This window comes from Glossina fuscipes, unplaced genomic scaffold, assembly GCF_014805625.2.
Source record: "Glossina fuscipes isolate IAEA_lab_2018 unplaced genomic scaffold, Yale_Gfus_2 2, whole genome shotgun sequence".
In the NCBI taxonomy this organism is placed as follows: Eukaryota; Metazoa; Arthropoda; class Insecta; order Diptera; family Glossinidae; genus Glossina; species Glossina fuscipes.
Window position 1 is genome coordinate 26,889,914 of NW_023998416.1, and position 20,414 is coordinate 26,910,327.

The window sequence follows — 20,414 nt, forward strand, 5'->3', positions numbered from 1 at the left end:
CATGGCTTTTGCCTGGGTTCGTGTGGTTTGGTTGTTGCATTTTCAAGCTTATTTCACTATTTTAAATTCAACGCCGTTTATGGTACAAGGGCATATTAAATTTGTGCGAATCTATATACTACCCAGATGGATTTGAGATAGATCCACCTTTTATTATACCGATCGATTTAGAATCAGTTGTCTATTCCTCTGCCCGTCCAAGGTCTTTTGTTCAACTTATAGGTCGTAAATTTTGAGATATTTTGATGAAATTTAAAACATCGACTTGTCTTGGTCCAAAGACGAACACTATAGAAAACCGTTTGAATCGAATGATTTTTTCGACCATTTCCGTATAATGTCTTAAAAGTTACTTATATGTATGACTATATGATGGTGTAGGGTGTTTGATTGTCAGCGGTGGCCACTATAATCTTTTTACTTGTCCTACTTTAATACTATGCTTTACTTTAGATGAAAATCTCCAAAAAACATAAGCATGCTGTGTGAAATGTTGATCGACTAAAGCCGCCTTCAAGTCCATCTTTTCATAGTAAAAATAATTCACTTATTTGGAAGGAGACAGGGAAAGGAATCGATATAATTACTGATTTTTAAATATCTGCTGCTAGTCTACGTTTGCCTTGGGACGATTAACACTAACGCTTCCGCCTTTCCTATCACTTGCAGATATACGTGTATATAAGTATGTACTTATGTGCGTGGGCATGTGGGAGTGGGTGCTAGTGCATGTTTGCGTTAATAAATACATTTATACTTAACAGAATTGGCTTTGATAAAATATGAATCGATATATAACTTTAAGTCAACTTGGCGATGGTACGTACGGTACGGTGGTACTCGGGCAACGAAAAGATACTGGCGAAAAAGTCGCCATTAAACGCATGAAGCGAAAATACTATTCGTGGGAAGAGGCCATGAATCTACGCGAAGTTAAGGTTTGACAATCTCTACAAGCTAGACGATTGTGACGCCAAGTCTCACTTTTAATTCCATTATTTATTTTAGTCCTTGAAGAAACTATCCCATCCGAATATAGTTAAATTGAAAGAGGTGATCAGAGAAAATGATAATTTGTATTTTGTATTCGAATACATGAAAGAGAATCTCTATCAAATGATTAAAGATCGTGACACTCATTTACCAGAGCCAACATTAAAGAGCATCTTATTTCAGGTAGGTAATCCTAAGAAAACGGATAAAAATTCTATTCTATATCAATTAGGAATGAGCGATTAAAGTCTTCATTTGTTATTGTGTTTAGGTTCTTACAGGTCTAGCGTTTATGCATCGCCATGGATTCTTTCATCGAGATTTAAAACCTGAAAATTTATTATGCTCAGGCCCGGAATTGATTAAAATCGCTGATTTTGGTTTGGCCCGCGAGATCCGTTCGAGGCCACCATTCACAGACTACGTGTCAACAAGATGGTAACTTTTAGTGAATTAAATTTAAATGTACTTTGACTATGTTCATCCGTTTAGGTATCGGGCTCCCGAAGTACTATTGCACTCGACGAACTATGGCAGTTCTATCGATTTATGGGCTATTGGTTGCATTATGGCCGAATTGTATACATTTCGTCCTCTATTTCCTGGCAGCAGTGAAGTGGATCAACTATACAAGATATGTTCTGTTTTAGGAACACCGGATAAAGTAAATAGATCATCGCTTTAATTATATATAAATTTATTTTAATTAATTCATTTATTTTAAAAACGAATTTCAGAGTGATTGGTTAGAAGGTTATCGTTTAGCTTCATCCATTCATTTTCATTATCCGGATTGTGTTAAAATGCCTCTTAATACGGTCGTGAATCGTTGCAGTCAAGCCGGTTTAAATTTGTTAGAGGACTTATTGCTATACGATCCCGATAAGAGGCCAACAGCTCAACAGTCTCTAAAATATCCTTATTTTAATTTAATGAAACGTATCTCACCAATGGCAGCTGCGAAAGCAAACGTGAAGTTATCAGCCAAACACGCGGCCAACACAGGACTGACGCAAAGCTATTCAAACACTGTGCTTCCGATGCAAAATAAATTGCATGCTATTACCGATACGATCCATCAAAGTAATAATCTAAGTATGAGTAATAATAACAATATCTCAGTGGCCAATATTACTGACATAGCGACAAAAACAATAACGACGACAACAACAACAATGACAACAATAACAACAACGACAACAACGACAACAACAACGACAACAATAACAACTAAGAATGCCAATACAGTGAAAAATGTTAGCCAAGTACAAATACCAAAAATTAGTTTCTTAACGATGGATACCGGAAATGCGTTAAGTGCGACGTCATATGAGAAGAAAGCGTTACAAAGCGATCAGCCGGCAGTACTTCACAATAATTCGAATGCGGATGCTACAACGATTAAAAATGAAGGTATGCGTTATAATACTATTTTAGGGCCAGCAAGTAACGTGTACTTAACCACCGGGAATCCAAGTCAAAATACTGACAATCTGGCACGCAACGAAGCGGTTAATGACATTTTTTTGAATCGTAATGTAATGCATTTGTTCGGTTTACAGCAGCCGCCCGTTCTCGTGCAGCATCCCAACGTCTCATTTCATAGTTCCAATTTAAGTAAACGCTTCGAAAATCCCATTTATGCGAATAATAATAGAAATTATACCCTTTATGAGACTGTTGCCAAGAATGCCAAGAATTCTGCTCAAATGGCAGGATACTACGTATATAAACGTCTAAACGATGTAGGAGCGGACGCTCAACGAGTCAATGCGGTCAAAGTGTACGATATGTTCTCAAAAGCGGGCCAACGTCCGCAATTAGCGATGAATGCTTCCAACATCCTAATACGTAACAGTTGCGAACCAACTGTTGTCAATGGTGCAGATGTGCAATTATCAACCCACGCTAGTCAAAATTTTTTTATTGCCAATAAAGACATAGCGAGAAATGAAGGTTATGTGGAAGTGAAAAAAATAAATGATAATAATAACGATCAGAATTTCAATAAAGATGATGAGTTGGGCACTATTTTGGGGTGAGCTGTTAACGCATCTCTTACATAATCGCCTTGATTTTTGATATTTTCATTATCTATATAACGTAGATCAAAAATGAAAACGTCCGCCAAGCGACATAAGAATGCAAAGTCGAATTTATTATTAGAGGATCTATTTGGACACCTTTCGATGGAGTCCGACGGTAGTGATATGAAAAATTCGACATTAAGCGATCTCTCCGATAAAATGGCGGCAGCGACACGTTCCTCCAGTTTGCCGATTAAAAATCATTTACCCAGTAGTTTAGAAGCCAATCAAGGTACTCGAACGAACTCATTATCGACAAACGCGTAAGTTGGAATATCTTTTTTACACTATTTGTTTATATAATACATTACTTAATTATAATTTACTTTTTCATGTATTTTTTGCGATAACAAAAAAATCAAATATTTTCATTTCGAAGTGAATCTTTTTAAATACCCAGAAAAAGATTTGATGAAAGCTTCTCTGCAGTAATATACTTCAACATTTTCTTGGGAATAGAATCTGATCTTCGATATTAGGTGAAAAGAAATGTGAAAATGTTATTCGCTTTGTCGCTGAGTCGAATATTGCTGGAGGACTTAGGAAGAGGAGGAGGCAAGACCTAAAGAGCATTAAGAATTTTCCGTAGATTATGGATTGGAGCGGAAAGTGGCTATCTTTGCTTTGATTTTCTTGACTTGCCTGGTAAATATAAATATAAACTCCTTAGGCCTTGTCAAATATATTTGGCTTGTAACGATCAACTTTGGATTTGTATAACTTTTTGCATTAATTTTTGCGGGTCGTTTGATCACCTGCTTGTGAATTTGAAGATAGCGAAATATACAGGCACGAAGCTCCCTTTAAAGATTGCAAACTTTTTTCCAACTTGCTATCTATATCCGTTACATATATTTTATCCGCGATCATAGAAGCCGGTTATTCTTGGCTATATCCATGATCTATTAGGTTATTGACAACGTCAAAATCATTTACGCTTTCGTTCTGCATCATTCGAAAAACTTTCTCCGAAGATATACTCCCCCGCTGCGTATTCATAAACCGCCCGAAATAAGTCGCACAAAATATATCACTTAAAAAATGCTTGCAGAAAAGTAGGTTTAATCGCACCTCCCCCCTACCTTTGTGAGACGGTATAGTCCCTATTTGTTTTCTTTCAATATAGTTGAGTTGTTTACTGTTGTTAATCCCCTCAGGATATGACTGCTAGCGCTCAGGTAACGCCAAACATTGCCTGCCGTGACAGTGAAGTGAACTCATTCATTGAAATCAATGAATTTCTCTTCTTCACTAACGTTAAAGTTCTAAATCGCTCTAATTCTAAATGCCTCAGGTCATTACTCACGTTAAAATTATAAATCGCTGCAAAAAGATCAGTTCTTCATTTAAGCCGTGTCTCAGGTTTGCACTCACTCCCACGCTGCACGTAGATCAATTCTTTATTTAAGCCGTGTTTCAGGTTTTCACTCACGTTCAAATAGTATATCGCTGCACGTCGGCCAGTTCTTGATTTAAGCCATTTCTCAGGTCTTCACTCACCTTCAAATTGTAAATCGCTGTACGTAGATCAGTTCTTTACTTAAGCCACATCTGAGGTCTTTTGTCTATGCGACCAGTTGAATGGCTAGGTAACTTTGTAGAGTGTTGAATAATTGTTGTTAATTGACATTATTTCCTTAAAGGCGTTTGCTAAAATTAAAAAAAAAATCCTCGTTAATGTACTTTTGCGGAGGATCATTCTAGTCGATCATACACAGCTTACCGCCAGTTGAAATCCGACCATTCGTACAGACATCTATTAGAACTAATAATTCAGAATTTGATATGAGTCAAAAAAAAATTCAACTTGAGAAGGATTGACATCAAAATATCTCTTTCGTTGGGTATTTAAGGAGTTCCGCCAAATATCTTTAAAAAGTAAATGAAAATTTTTTAAATTAATTTTTAATAAATACATATGTTATTACGCTCATTCATCATTGATTTTGTACCGCATGTTTGCTTTATGCTTGGTTCATAGAGATAGATCGGCTAAGAATGACGATAATTATGCAGTTACTGTAAACGCGGATTATCAGTTTTGGCCTATAAGGTAACGAACAGCATTTACGTTTAAAACGAATAAAACGATAAGTGATAAAATGATGTATTGGTTTTATTGATGAGAGTCTAAACGCAAGCTTAGACTTTCTAAGATCCCACTCGAGCCTTGAGCCTCCATTAATTATGAGTTTTAAAAATCACACGATCAACGTATGTTTTCTTTTTATAAAAATCCGAATATGTATTTTATGGCAATGAGTTGTCTTTTTTTTTCATTTCAATCGTCAGATATTCGATAGCGTACGATAAATTAATGGATATACAGATCGACAGATGCATGGCCTTTGGCCAATCGAACAAAAACTACCCGTCATAGACATTGCCACGGAATTCTAAGTTAGGCTAACCAAAATAGGGAAACTATGTTCGCCTCAGTGTCTACTTGGGATAATATAATACATTTTGACCAGTAGAGTATCTGTTTAGTGTACTTAACAGCTTGACTTTAGGAGTGTTACTAAATTGCAGAGGCTGTCTGATCTTATGATCGTTATTGCAAAAGATAGTCTTTTAAGTTGACTTCAACCCAAATAAAGTGCAAGCAGATGGTTATCAGTTTCTTTCTGCAACGAAAGGAACGCTTTCTTTGAAAAGGAACAACACATTTTTCACATCTCTCTGGCAAGCTTGTATTTGTTTCTCAAAGAAGCGTTCTTTTCTTCAAGCAAACAACAACAAATATTTGGCTTGGATAGAAGGGGGCGAATACAGGCTAAAATTTGAACTTGACCTAAACTACTTTTATTGCGTGTTTCGATTGTCGCTTGAAGCAAGACTGCCTTATTTCAGCTCATGAGCCTATTTTGCAGCACTTTATTATACATTAAAGGCAACTGGTTCTAGTAAACACAGAATACCGTTTTTTTTCGTAGTTCTTTGGTTTTGATGTCGATATTTAATGCTTGACCTAAAACCTTCACACTTTGAGTTTTCAAAATAAATTGTAATCTCTTAGAAAGACTAGCAAGGATTTTACTTGTTCAGGCCAAGTTTCCGATTTTTACCGTAACATTCCCGCTTTTAACAGCTTTAAGTTCAATTTTTGAGAAAATAGATGATTAGTGGGCTCTTTGATCTTTGAGGCTAGGCATGATCTGGTAAGGAGTGAATAAATTATGATTTATATATAGACCCTTATAAGGTAGGACATAGAAATAGGGACATACGATAGCACCAATTTACGGTTATGGATGAGGAGTTTAACTCAAATGATTTTCGTTGGCATTTTCTAGAAATAAGTCATCATGATTATCTAGTTTTAGTTCTATCGCTTGACTGAGTAACGGAAAATACTTGAAGGCTGCATTTATAGAATATATATATTATATAGATAGATATACAGTAATCCCCGCCATAACGCAGTACCCTTATAAGGCGTTTTTATATTAAGCGATTTTTTATCCCCCATAAAAAACGGGCATTCCCCCATATAACGGAGGGGGGATTTCCCACCTACATATTTTTGTACTGTGAAATTTATAATGATTTGTACACTTCATAATTAGAGAAAAGTTAAATGTGATGAATCATTTATACGTAGCGTTTTCCTATAACGCGGAACCAATCTACCGCGCGGGAGATTAGTGTATAGAGTATATATTTGTTCTAAAATTTGTTGCAACACTTTCCGTAAGGATATATATTAAGTTTATGCATATACGTCTAATGGCCGGAACGACTGGACGCCCTTCGATAACCTTTGATTATACAATTTCAGTCGATTTAAACATGTTTGCTCGTCGTTTCGCCTAATAATATATTTTCTGGCCTACGGATAAACTCCATTGAAAAGTGGATTGGGTTGAATAATTTTTAACATTATTCCCCTTACATAACGAAGTCGAACGACGTTCTTAGAAAATATATTTTCGTATTTTATACAAGTTGATGAAAAGTTGCGAGGCATCCATAGACGACTACGGTATTAGAAAAAACAAAAAAAAAAAAGAAGCCTTTTAACGGCCACGTAGTGATTTGGCTTTTCATGATGAAAGTCAATGTAAAGGTGTAAATTAAGCGAAAAGGTGCTCGGTGTTTAATGAACCGCTTTGCCAGGCATACAATGTCTTGACTTGTTTTACTCATATGCTTCGCCATACATCCTTTATATTCATTTCGTTCATTTAAAATATTCGCTAATTGATTAAATAATGAACAGTAATATATTTATGTAGATGGCTTGACAAGTCAACGTTTTATTGATTATGTATTGTAGGTGCAAAGTGCCGGAAAACAATAAAATACTATTTCCCTGGGATGAAACCAATAAGACGGAAGATGAAAAACTTAGCGCCTGGATGGTCTCAGACAATGGTAAATGCAACTATAATAACATAATTTAGAAAATAAATCTAAAAGCAACAACAACACTAAAAAATAATTTAACGGTAGTAGTAATGAGAGTTACGTTCAGTTTCATAACATAATTATATACCTATGTATGTATGCATGTATGTGTATTTTTAATAGGATCACTTTTGGAAAACAATGTACTAAATGGATCGTATCATCGCAATCCAATGTGGACGTCATCAACGTACCTGAATAATAATTAGCTGGCTTTGTATTTGAAAGTAAAGTTCTCTCAACATAAATACTAGAATCGATGATCAACATGGACGTTAGCAATGAATTCGAATTGAAAAATTATAATTAATTTGAACAATATAATACCGTTTGTATGTAAATTTTTAGAAATACGTGAATGTTATTAAATGATTGAGCTGTGATAAAATAAAGTAAATTAGGCCTAAGTACGCGAAGTAAAGCTACTGTGTATTCATTAAAGTATGCCCACAAACTCAAAGTCCTTTATAGTTCACCTAATTAATGCGGGCAATATTACTGGCGCTTCGGCGCTTGACCTTCAACGATTCATTCACTTACTAGAGATTGATTCGAATATTTAAGCTATCACTAGAGCAGGCATGGGCAAGCATCGATCCGTGTTGTTGTCGGGTCCAACTCGCCACATTTAAAGTATCAAGTCAATTTGTTCGCGATATAGCGATGCTGCAAATGCCTTTAACATCTTGTATCTGCCTGTAAGCCTTGTATCTGCCTTCACTGCCGGCTTAGCTGTGCAGCTATCAAGTATCAAATGTGTTTTTTTTAGAAAGGAGGAAAATTGATGTTAGATATGCTTGTAGCCCCCTTTCATGATATGAAAACTAAAAATTGTCCCTCCGATGAAAAAATATGTGCATCGCTGCTCTAGACCGACAGGTCGTTCACTTTTCAGTAATCATCGACTTTTATAAGCAATTTTTGGTTTTCCTTGTGCAAATTCTTGTCAGGAGCGGCAGTAAAGCCAGTTAGTTCTAAATATACCGGATGCGAAAAGAAGAAGTCTTCACTGGTGTTTCTAAGAGATGGCTTTACCAGTTCGCAGCATTTTTTAAAGAATATTTTTGAAATTTTTACCTCACTTTACACTGCTAATAACCGGCACGAAGTTATTTATATTTAGGTATATAAATGAGTTTGAGTGAACGTAGCAAATGAAGTTAAAAAAACGAAATTGAAGCGTTACAGTCGACTTTAGTTCCTCTCATGCATTCCTTCAATTAAATTCATTGTAAAATATCAAAACTTTGACGTCATCAGATATATGTTTTGCAAAAAAGTCTCCATGTGGGACTGGATGAAGGAATGGGATAGATTCAGCGAAATGATTCCGAATCGATTAGTAAAACCTGAAGGTGGCTTTATCTCATGTCGTGGACGTATATCCATGCAAGCTTAATGCATGCAACCAAAACTGGTGCAGAGAGTACATATATATTCCGGCCTGCGACAACAAAATTATAAAAAATAAATTATATATGATATGAAAGAAAACTATATCCGAAGATCATTTTTTGCTTTAGGCTTTTAAATGACCCCAGGGAATATTTGTAGTAAACCTTAATGCAACATCCAGATCTAACGGTAGTAGGTAAAAATACATTTGCAATAGGCTTGCATGCAGATCGATGTAGCGGTGTGAGGTGTTTCAACCCCATTATCAATGCAGATCCATTTTTGCTATAAATTTTAAATTGTACCTTTTTACCTATTGTGGGCGGGTGGGTTGTAAGCATGCTGTGACCGTTTTTAAACTTAACTTTTGGTCAATAAGTAAAATTGTATACGCCTTGTTTTACGCCCGCACGTGTTAAGGGAGGAATTGAAAATCTTTCACTGATCAATAATGTACATAATTTTTTGGCGTATTACAACTGTCATGGACTGTCGTGTTACATATAAAAATGATTTGCTTTAGATTATGAACACCTCTCGAAAACTGTAAGGCGAATAAGCTTCTATTCATTAGTCTAAATGCTTTCTCTTTGTATTTAACAAAAATAGATTGTTTGTAGATATTGCTCTCAGAGAGCAATTCTGCTCCTAAAAAGAGCTTCGTTCCATGAACTGGTATGCCCCCAGTTCAATTTTTCGCCGGAAGGTCTTCTCGCCTACTATTTGGACGGCAAAAAAGCCTGCTTGACTTCAATTAAATCCTTGATCGTACATGACGGTTTAAGCAAAAGATATCGATTACTCGCTTTTACGATGAGCTAATTTTTTTTAAATTTTTTTTTTTTTTTTTTTTTTAATTTTTTAAGTTTGCAGAGGAAACACTTCTCGTCAACCTATATATATTTAATTTGCTACAGGAAGTTTGCAAAATTTCTCAGGGCGTCTCGTATTACTTATACGTCATATCTAACGCGAATAATTAAAGAGCGACAAAGAAATATGCTTCAGTCGTCTCTAGGCAATGCATGTTCGCCCTAAGGGAAACTTACCTGTTTAACTCGTCTATGGTTTGATTTGCGCAAAAACAAAAAGTCTTCACATGTTCAGCCAATCATATTTTTTTTTTTTGTTGTTTTTTCTCTTTATTGAAAAACTTTTAAAAAAACAGCGCCGTTCGTTACTAATGCAGTATTAAATTAATTCTTGCATCTCGAATAATAAATTGTGACATCAATTGTGCGACCGACCCAGTACAGCATTAGTTTGATGTGCGTAGTCTAGTGACTGACTGGCTGACTTTGTAATTAGAAACTTTAACTTTTTAAAAAATAAGATTGGATTTCATTTCCTCTTTGAAGTGCGTTCAAATTAAATGTCGCTGCAAATATTGCATAATTGAGCTGTAATTCAAACAACATTATGTGAGTTGGAGTCTCTTTGCCAAACAATTGCAAACAATAAGTAGTTTATGATTTGGTCTCGTCTCCGTATAAAAGTCACTAAAACATAACAAGGGGATGGCATTCGTTTCAATCATTTTACCCGAAAAGCATCTCTTAAGTTCTTTTACGCGTGTGTTGGTGTATGTGTGCTTATTTGTTTTGTCTTGTCTTAAAAACTAATTAATTTAATAAAATCATTAATAATGAAATTTCTTGTAGGTTTTTTCCAAACAATTATTATTAAATTGAAATGAACTTATTTTCCTTCTCTTCTTTTTTTTTATTATTATTATTATTATTATTATTATTATTATTATCATTATTATAGTGCATCGTTACTGTGTGTGTATTAAGCGTATGCGCCACTTTAATTAGTGCCAGTGTGATTGAACATCCGACAATTGAATTGATAGAGGATAATACGCCGCACTATGAATTTCAATATTCAGTGCACGATGTGCATACCGGTGATGTGAAAGATCAGTTCGAGCATAGACGTGGCGACTATGTGACTGGACGTTATTCCCTAATCGAACCCGACGGTAATCGTCGTGTTGTCGAATACAGTTCAGATCCTTTATTGGGCTTCTCAGCACAGGTTCGACGTGAGTTATTGGGTTCACCGCATCCAGTGGCGCAAACTGTTGAGGAATGGCCAGCACCAGCTAATCATTAAATTAATTGTCATCTGAAGCCTTAACTGCATTATAAAAGAAAAAAAGTCTGCTGAAATATAAAAACATTCTTGGAATTTTTTCAAATTAGTTTTCTTCCAACACACCCAATAGTCAGCTCTTGATAGCGGCTCGATTTATTTAAAAAAATGCCTAAGAGCGCTTTTGTGCATTTATCCTCGAGAGGACTTCTTACTTAAACGACTAGCACTTTTTCCTAGCACTTTTACTTTCTGCGTCTAAACAAGTCAAACCTAAATTATTGTATCCTACGGCATTAGGGTATATTAAATTTGTACACATATATGCAACACCCAGAAGGATTTGTGATGGGATGAGATTTCTTATAACGATCGATGCTGAACCACTTTCCGATCTAATTAAAGCGTACGTGTCCGTCGACCTGTCTTGTTTTCTTCTGTTCAACCTTTGAGTCCCAACTTTTCAGATATATTGGTAGAGGGACTTGTTTTGGCCTTAAGACGAACCTCGTAGAAAATGATTCAGATCTGATCACTTTTTCGATCACTTCCTATACAAAGCCATCGTCAGAAACGTCGTACAGGTTGATGTAATGTATTTAATATTGAGCACAATAGTTTAACATGCCTTCATTATGTAAATTATTTCACCTTTGGTTAGTATATCATTGCAACCTCATCGGGTTAGGAAATTTTCATTTCCAATTAATTTAGTAAATAAATGAAACATTGATCTGAATCTGTCAGATTGACTCAGACTTCTATGCGGATCAAGAACTTACAAAACCGCTTTGTCACCACTGTATGTTAGTAGATATTACAAAGAGAATCAGGAATATTCTAACAGGATCTCGCAGCACCATGCTCTTCCAAGTTAAGCAGGAAAAGCTGCGTTTTCCGCTTTTGCGTTTTTGTTTCTTTATGTTTTTTTGAAAATTTCGTTATTTGCATCTCTTCGGGACAATTTATATAATAACACAAAGTTTAAAATTCGCACTGGAATCGTTAACAAGCGAAACAACGGCACCTCTTAAGAAAACCGGTAGCTACTTATTTATAAGTCTGGCATACGTTATAGTCTTAATAATCTAGATGTGAAAAGAATGTCTAGTCCAGAAAAAATCTTACCTTGAAATCGAGTGAACAAGCTTTTTGAAAATGTCGCAGACTAATTGAAGAAAAGGATCCATTGACTATTGAAAATTATATATAAAAGAAATGATCTTGTTTGAGGAGTATTCCATATATTGAAAGCCCGAGCCAATGATGAAGGGCGCTGGAAACGAAAGTAACAATTGTGAGACTCTGCAACCAATTGCGAAACGATTCCCAGATTAATATAGCGGCAGGCAGGAAACAGCTGGTTCGAAGGAAACAATTTCCACTTTCACGAAGTTTTTTTTTTAGTTTACCTTTCTTCTTGTCAAGGGTCGATTATGAACGATTATGAAGGGGTAACATGCCCAAGTAAATAATAAATATCAAATTGCAAACAATTACGCATAGTCATGATCTAATGGTGTACACATAAATTCCGTCCGTTTTTTTTCAATAAAATTTTGCATTGTTATAGAGCTGCCCTGCTAAATATGACTGCGAGGCGAAATCTAGAAAATACAGCGATTGCTGTAAATCTTTCCAGCCTAAGTTGATAAATATTTTCTGGGTGGTTTTAGGGGAGATGGACGAACATATGCGTCGTTCATTGGAAAATTTTTCGCCCAAAACATCGCAAACCGCTTCCTAATTCTTACATAGCTCTCTGCACTTTCATTCCAAGCCAATCTAATCATTTCCGTAGTTGCTCTTCTTCAAGGTTAATCCAATTAAAAGCCCCCCAAAGCCCCCCAAAAAAAACGATATAAACGATATTCATGTCTTTACTTTTTGACATACACTGAACGACAGCTTGCAAACGACTGAAACTTCCACAGTTCAAAGATCAATATCCAAGTTATCTATTACTGCAATTTCGGGAAAATTGAATGCGTCAGATAAGTTTTACTATGCAAGCAATTTCAGTGGAAGGAATGTATTTGTAGTGAATTCTTCAAACTATCCGAATTATATATGACGAGACTCGTCGTTCCATTTTAATGCTTCCTAATCTGAGCGCTGTGAAAAACGTACGAGAGACAAATGGCCGCACGAATATGATTCAATCTTTCGAGACAAAGATCGCGAAAATATTTAAAAAATCCAAAGCCGATTACAAAATAGTGCCAAGACTGTTACATAAGATAAAAATGAATTGAAATTTTTTAAGTAATGCCAGCGGATCTGATGAGATTACCTCGATTTGTGAAGGGAATGGAACACCTGCTTAAATGCCTCAAGAAAGCAGAGAGACTTCAAACAGACTGGCATGCCACTTTATCCAATCCGAGCGTACCGCAACACTATCGAGTACTACATAAGCCTTAAGACTGTTTTTGGGAAATCTTTGGAATAATTAACTAATCTTTCATGAATGCTTCCATGCGCTTTGAAAACTTTTTTGAGTGGAATATGTTTAAAAGTGTAAATGGGCTTGCAAAGTAAAGAGAGAAGATTCTTCTTCCTTTTTTTTTTTTTAAATTTAATTTGAAATTTAAAAAAAATTATGTAACGACTTGTTTTTTTATTAAAAATTTTTACATTAAAAAAATATCTTATGTGTTTTCAATAATTTAACTTAAAAAAGAAAAATCAGAGATGCCATCAACTGTAAATATTCTTGATCAGCATTAAATTCTAAACCGATTTAAGCGTGTCCGTTTGTCTGTCTGTCTGTATTTACCATTCCCCTGATTGCATAAATACGGCAATCGATTTCAAATTTGGCACAAAGATTGAAAGTTATTGCGCGCAGATTGGTATTGAAATTGAGCTAAATCGGTCAAAGAACATGACCACAGTACTACGTAAACTCTTTTCAAAACAAAAGAAAAATCTTTTTTTTTTTGCTCGTTACTTCAATAACTTCACAATACAAGGATAGAAAGTTTGCATTTATATTCTAAGATTTTGCAGCATCCGCATAAAAACGGGAAAAGTCAATGTTTTTGTGAAAACATTTGTGGAGCTCAGAAAAAAAGATTGAGAGCCCATGCAAAGTCTGCATATTATTGATCAGCGTTAAAGAATGTTGGGTTTAAAAGGCCCGGTCGCGGCTGAATATAATTTTCTTACTTGTTTTCATTGAATCTTTATATCTAATTAAAAAATTTTCCCAACTTTTTTTTTTTAATTTTTAGTAGTCGTTTAATTTAAATTTTATATTAAAATTCAAATTTTTTTTATATAAATGTTTTTTCTCTTAAAATTTCTTACTTATTATTTGTTTAATAATAATTTTATAGAAAAATTTCTTAAAATGATTTATTAAAAAAAAAAAAAAATCTTAATATATTTTTAAATTCTTCTTTTAAATTTTGTTTTTTTTTTTAAGTTTTATTCTAAGTTAACTAGAAATTTCTTAATTTTTTTGTTTTAATTCGAAAGGACTTTTTTTTGCTATTTTTAATCCATTTGACATGAATAGTGCTCTGAAGGTATGTTTTCTGATGGCATTTTTAATTGAAGGTAATCGAAAGCCTCCGTATATGATGGTGAATGTCTGTAAGTTTGCGGTATACGCGGATCGTACTGATACATATGGTTATAGCCCAAGCTATTTCCAATTCTGTTATCCGTGTGCGCGTTATGTGTCGAAGGGTATAAGACTTCGGCATTTATCGTAGATTCGTAGGGTGAAATTGGAAGAGAAATTTCATATTCGTAAGTAAAATCAGTTTTGTGATTATTATAAGAATTTGGATTATATTCTGGATTATATTCTGGATTATATTCTGGATTATTATTAAACCAATCGTAAGATGAACGAACATTTGTCGTATCTTCGTAAAGTTTCTTTGCAGTTTGTCGATTAAATTGTAAAGCCTGTAATTGCTCTCTAGACATTGGAATAGGTATGTTCGCGTATTTTACAGTGACACCGGTTGCTTGTTTTAATGACTCCTCCTTTTTAAGATGACATTCGCAGCAACACTTTTCATAGTTAATGTCTGATGCCTTTGTAGGTGCTTTAAGATCGGACGACATTGCCACTTCAATACTGGAATCATTCGATTGGCGATCACCTACCGTAGTTGCTGTCGTTCCTGTCGCCGTTACACTGTTCAATTGCATGCTTGTTTTTTCTGTCTCTGGTGCAATGGTTGTTTCTATACGGCTTGTGGTTATATCGGAACAAGGCACTTCCTCCCATACTTCTTCGTCGCATTCATAACAAGAACGACTATCACCAATTGTTAGCGATAATATTGAAGAAAACACCATCAGCTGTATCGTGTGCTGCAAATTAATACATTTTTCAAATTATTTTATTTAATCATATAATAATAATTCGATAAATAGTAAACGCGATTTACCTTTGAAAGCATTTTTTCCTTTTTTTTTTTTTTTTTTTTTTGCTTACAATACGTTTTTTCTTATTCTTCTTGTAAATTAAATAATACGCGTGTCTGGCTAAACTGATGTCGATAGCAATTCTGAGTTCATTTTTGAAAATATGCAGAGTTTTTATATGTAGTATGCAGTAATGCAATCTATTAAGATTTCTTAGATTACTTGCTTGAAAAAGAGATTTAGAAAAACTGCGGAAATATAACGAAGCAGCACGTTCACCATTTTAACACTTTGACATAATTATATGCACATGTCGAGGCTACAACCAGAGACGGAGAATCACAAATTTCCTCTTAAGTCATTTCGCATTAGGTGTTTTTTTTTTTTTATACCCTGCACAACAACATACAATGTTACAAGGCTATACTACGTTTGTGAGGATGTCTTCAACATCGAGAACGACCTGAGATAGACCCACATTTGATTACACCGATCGATTTAAAGCAACTTTTTGAGTCAATTTTAGCTCGACTGTCCGTCTCTCCGTCTATTTGCCTCATTTTCTTGTGTTCAACGGAAAGGTGGCAAGATTCGAAATGTTGTGATGGACGTCATTGAAAATGATTCGAATCGGATCACTTCCAAAGTAAGGCCATGTCTCGTATAGCCCACAACAGTGTTTTCATTTGCTTTATGTCAAATATCGCAATGGCTATAGAAGAGCAATAAACAAGAGCACATTTTTGCACCTGAAGAGAAATCATTTGCTTATGAGAGGGGGTTCAAAAAATTGCCACAGCTGGTCTAAAGCTTTCATAGCAATTTAGAATGCCGAAATACTATTACTTAGCCACTTTTGTCGAGAAATTTAGAAAATTGTAGTTTTCTCCTTATAACTGCTAAGGAATATGCTTCCTAATAATGCGTGAAAGGGGAAATGGTCGGAAACGGTGGACCGATCCAAATTATTTTCAACAGCACTCGTTCTTTGTACACGTCAGCGTCGCGAATTGCATTAAAATATCACAAATTTACATGGACAGAACTATCCGCCTGAGTGACCAAGTAGGCAAGAGTCTCGACTAGCAACTCAATGGTCGTGGGTTCAAATCTCAAGTGTGCGATAGAGTTTTTAATAAGGCCGAAAGCCTTAGATGCTAGTGCTTTAAGACATTGGTCTTAGAACTTATTCTCTGGCTAAACTTATAATAATAATAATAATAATAAAAATACATGGACAGACATCAGAGCGATACACTGACAAGCGGACAGACGGACTGGCATGCTTAGATCGATTTGGAACAAAATTCTGAATCGATCGGTATAATGAAAGGCGGATCTATCTTAAGTCCTTCTGGGTGCTGCATACACAAGTGGTGTAGGGCATGAAAATGTTGAATGAATGAAGAAGAAGCACTAATAACAATAAAAAAAGAAAACGGTAAGCAAATTATCATAGGCCAATCTGCCAGCGATATCTGCCAGAACAAAAGTTTTTGTATTAGTATGAAATTAAAAATTACGAGTTACACGTTTCCTTACTTTGTCCAATGAATCGATATTATATAGTAAATATTTACAATAGTCAGCATAATTAAAGTTTTGCTGTAATTGGCAAAAAGTTGTATAAATTTTATTCTTCACAGTTCACTTCATTCATTCATTGGTTATTTTTGCGGTGTGCGATGAAATCAAAAGTGAAAACTCGAGCAGAATCGCAAGTCAGCGCGATACGCCAAACACTGTTGGTTAGATGCACTTACTTTGGCCTGTGCGTCCAGAGAGAACAGGTATCGGACTTGTCTTTTTCGAAATCGAAACATTTTATTAGAGAACGCGTTTATGTTAGGTCAATAATGCTGCAAATCTAGGGAACATGCCAGACTCACACTTATCTGTTAATAATAACATATAAAGAAATATATATTTTTTTTTTTATGAAAGCAACTGAAAGCACACTTTAGTAGGGCACGGCGCTCTATTAAATGCTCTAGATCACCCTATACTTATTCATATTAATAACACGTTATATGGGAAGTGATGGAGAAAGCGGTCCAAACAAAACAATTTTTAATACTGTTCGTAATTAGGCCAAGGCATCTCAGTGAGATAAATTTTATTAAAATGTTTGTAGGTTAAACACAAAAAAAGAAGACGGACAGACACGCCTATATTAAATTAGAAAGTGATTCCGAATCGGTCTGTATAAGAAAACGCTAAGTTTATCTTAAGTCTTAAGTGGAAAGTATAAAAAGCGTTTATGTCAAAAGGCTGGTAAGAGAATTGTATTCAAGACACAGTTGCTCGCTAAGTACGTTTGCTTTTGCAGTTCACATAAGCTTCTGCTGCTTCTTTTTCAGATAGAACTTAAGTGTGCTACAAATACTACAAAGATTTATGGCATTATCTTTATGTTTCTCTAAAAACAGTTTTCGCATAACATATAACGAACGTAAAGAACGATAACCAAAAATTTTATTTCATGAGTTCTGAGCAAAAATTTTCCAAAACTTTTATTAGTTTTTCTCTTTTTTTATAAATATTCAAATAAATCTAATGCAAATAAATGACGAAGGAATGGATGAAAAAGGGGGTCCGGCGCAGCTGCTATGTAAGCAAGCTTAGATTTATTATATGAGACCCATGAGACTATATTGATGAAATGGAAGACACTTGATGAATGCGGATTTGTTCACATCTTAATATTTATAGCTGACAGAGGGCGCCGAAAACTCAACATAATTACCATAGTCATGACCAGGAGCCGGAGCAGATTCTTGCGGTAACGATGAAATATGATTAGAAACTGGAACTGATGCTGCAACTGGAACTGGAACTGGAATTGAAACTGGAACTGGAACTGGAACTGGAAGTGGGGCGTGAGCTGGAGCTTGAAGGGATTTGTCAACACTTAAATATGTTCCACGATGACCGAAATGGACTAAAGGATATGGCTGCAAAAATTTTGGACTAGCGAAATAGTTCACTTTTGGTTGGACTAATAATTTATGTTCGGGTTGCGGTGCCGGCAAAGGGATTTTAATATCGGTGGGTTCACGTGAAACAATTGCCTCGAATCCGTTATGATCATCAGCCTTATAAGTCACCAAGCGTCGATATCCATCAGAGTCAATTAATTCGTAGCTGCCTTCAACTTTATCATCTTTGCGTGACTCTTTTTGACTTTTAATATCTCCGGTGTGAGGATCACGGACAGAGTATTCAAAATCGTAAACCACCGGGCCGTAATCATGCTCCTCTTTCAGCTCCGTGCATAAAATCGATTCGGTAACGATAACGATAAAACATATGACGATATTTAAAATCTTTCAATATAAAATAAAAAAAAAAAAAAAATGCAGAGATAAATAAATAAATAAAATATATTTTTTTATTTTTTTACAATTTTTTTTTTTTTTTTTTTTTTTGCGTTGTTATCACTTATAAATAATATTGCATACCTTTGAAGACATTTTAAATTTTACTTATTTATTTTTATTATATTGCGTAAATGGAATTTCGATCGTTAAGAGCCAGATAAATGTTTACAGAATTAATGTTAAAATTACTTTAATTAAAAAAACGAATCCCCCACTAGTTTATATACACCTGAGTTAAGCAATATTTAAATAACTTCATACAACATATGAAACGCATGAAAGAAGTCGATGCGGTTAGAGTACAATTAGTAGAGTGACAACTATTAACGTTACATGCTTAGCTCTCATTCACTGCTGCTGCGCTTGTGTGAGAGCAATTAAAAAGGTAATGGATACATTTCCAGATTTATTGCCGAAATTACTTGCAATAACTTGAAATTAATCCCATTATAGGGATGAAAAGGCTTTCCGCTCGAATCAAGTTTAACGGTTCTTCGGTGGCTTTATTCATTTTCATCGATAAATTCTTAAAATTTGTCCACATTTCTCTTTTCAGAACTGAGTTCAAAATGGGTTAATATGAACATTTTTTTTTTTTTTTTTTTTTTTTTTTTTGTTCAGAAGATGACCTTTATATAATCTGTAATAATGAATATCGAAAAGAGGATGGAAGAGGAAAAAGAAACAAGCAAGGTCTAGGTAGAATTTTTTATATGTATTCTATGGGGAAATGTTCTTTCTCCTCCTCAATTAATTCTAATTAATTTCCTGCATATGATATCCTTATGTAAGCAAACCGATTGAGGTTCTGCTTCGAATAAATTTTTTAGCTCTAGAATAATTTTACACGGTTTTCAATATTGATAAAAGCCACCCTCTTCTCTTGGGAAAATTGGTGACTTTTTATACATTACGTAGTCAAGACTCAAGTTCAAGCTCCTGGGGATAATTACTCCAAGTTATGTGCTGCTGATGAAATTGTATTCATATTTTCGGCCTTTCTATATGTGTTTGTATCAAATATCTGAACTCTTTTTGCGGGTCTCAACCAAATGTACAACGAACAACTTTTTAATCCTTTATCTTAGCTTTTGTGACTTTGAGGCGGGTAAGTGGATATACTCGAGCAACGGATGACAATCAAGAAGCGACAACCATCAGGATCGAAGTAACTTTACTACATGAGCCAAAGGTATGATCTTAGTGAATATATGTGATTGCCACTATTGGATTAACTCGTATTTCGGTGTTTCCGTTAATAAATAGAATCTTCTCTAGTCGAACTTTCTTCACATCAGCAAATCTTTTATCTCTTCTTTATCATTTTGAAATTTTACTTAAGAGAAGCGTTATATGATATACAAAATTTCGAAGAAATCGTGAAGGATATCATATGAAAGGAAAGGAACAAGACATTGTCCTAGTTTTGTGATACCCCGAAAGCATTGGTATTTTCAAATTTATCATTGTAACAAGATCAGAGTAACATATCACGCAAACGGCGAAATAATCGTTTTGTTAAAAAGCAAGTTCGATATCCGTGAAAACGATCTCGCTCTAACTCAAGGTCAACAAATCTGTTCACTGCTTTGTGCGAATTAGAAAGCCTGCAGATCAACCTCTAAAATTATCCGTGAGGAAGCAGCGACAAAATGTTGCAAAA

The 20,414-nt window shown here is 34.9% G+C and overlaps 4 protein-coding genes across 4 annotated transcripts; 2 read left to right on the forward strand and 2 right to left on the reverse strand.

The window, feature by feature from the left end:
- Positions 1–569: 569 nt before the first annotated feature.
- Positions 570–7,486, forward strand: LOC119633915 (probable serine/threonine-protein kinase DDB_G0268078). The gene is given in 9 exon segments (XM_038027743.1): positions 570–938; positions 1,009–1,176; positions 1,265–1,431; positions 1,486–1,657; positions 1,731–2,108; positions 2,147–2,218; positions 2,220–3,031; positions 3,101–3,343; positions 7,360–7,486. Coding segments are annotated over 9 exon segments (2,295 nt in total). The 5' UTR covers positions 570–782.
- Positions 7,487–10,411: 2,925 nt separating this feature from the next.
- Positions 10,412–11,015, forward strand: LOC119634177 (cuticle protein 7). The gene is made up of 2 exons (XM_038028188.1): positions 10,412–10,542; positions 10,656–11,015. The coding sequence occupies exons 1-2, from the start codon at positions 10,531–10,533 to the stop codon at positions 11,001–11,003; spliced, it is 360 nt and encodes a 119-aa protein (XP_037884116.1). The 5' UTR covers positions 10,412–10,530; the 3' UTR covers positions 11,004–11,015.
- A 3,448-nt stretch (positions 11,016–14,463) lies between these two features.
- LOC119633957 lies at positions 14,464–15,416 on the reverse strand. The gene is made up of 2 exons (XM_038027810.1): positions 15,395–15,416; positions 14,464–15,317 (listed from the first exon to the last, which is right to left on the reverse strand). Exons 1-2 carry the CDS (start codon positions 15,404–15,406, stop codon positions 14,484–14,486), a joined length of 846 nt encoding a protein of 281 aa, XP_037883738.1. The 5' UTR covers positions 15,407–15,416; the 3' UTR covers positions 14,464–14,483.
- A 2,654-nt stretch (positions 15,417–18,070) lies between these two features.
- LOC119633087 (cuticle protein) lies at positions 18,071–19,085 on the reverse strand. Its single transcript, XM_038026307.1, has 2 exons — positions 18,833–19,085; positions 18,071–18,697 (listed from the first exon to the last, which is right to left on the reverse strand). Exons 1-2 carry the CDS (start codon positions 18,842–18,844, stop codon positions 18,071–18,073), a joined length of 639 nt encoding a protein of 212 aa, XP_037882235.1. The 5' UTR covers positions 18,845–19,085.
- Positions 19,086–20,414: the final 1,329 nt, after the last annotated feature.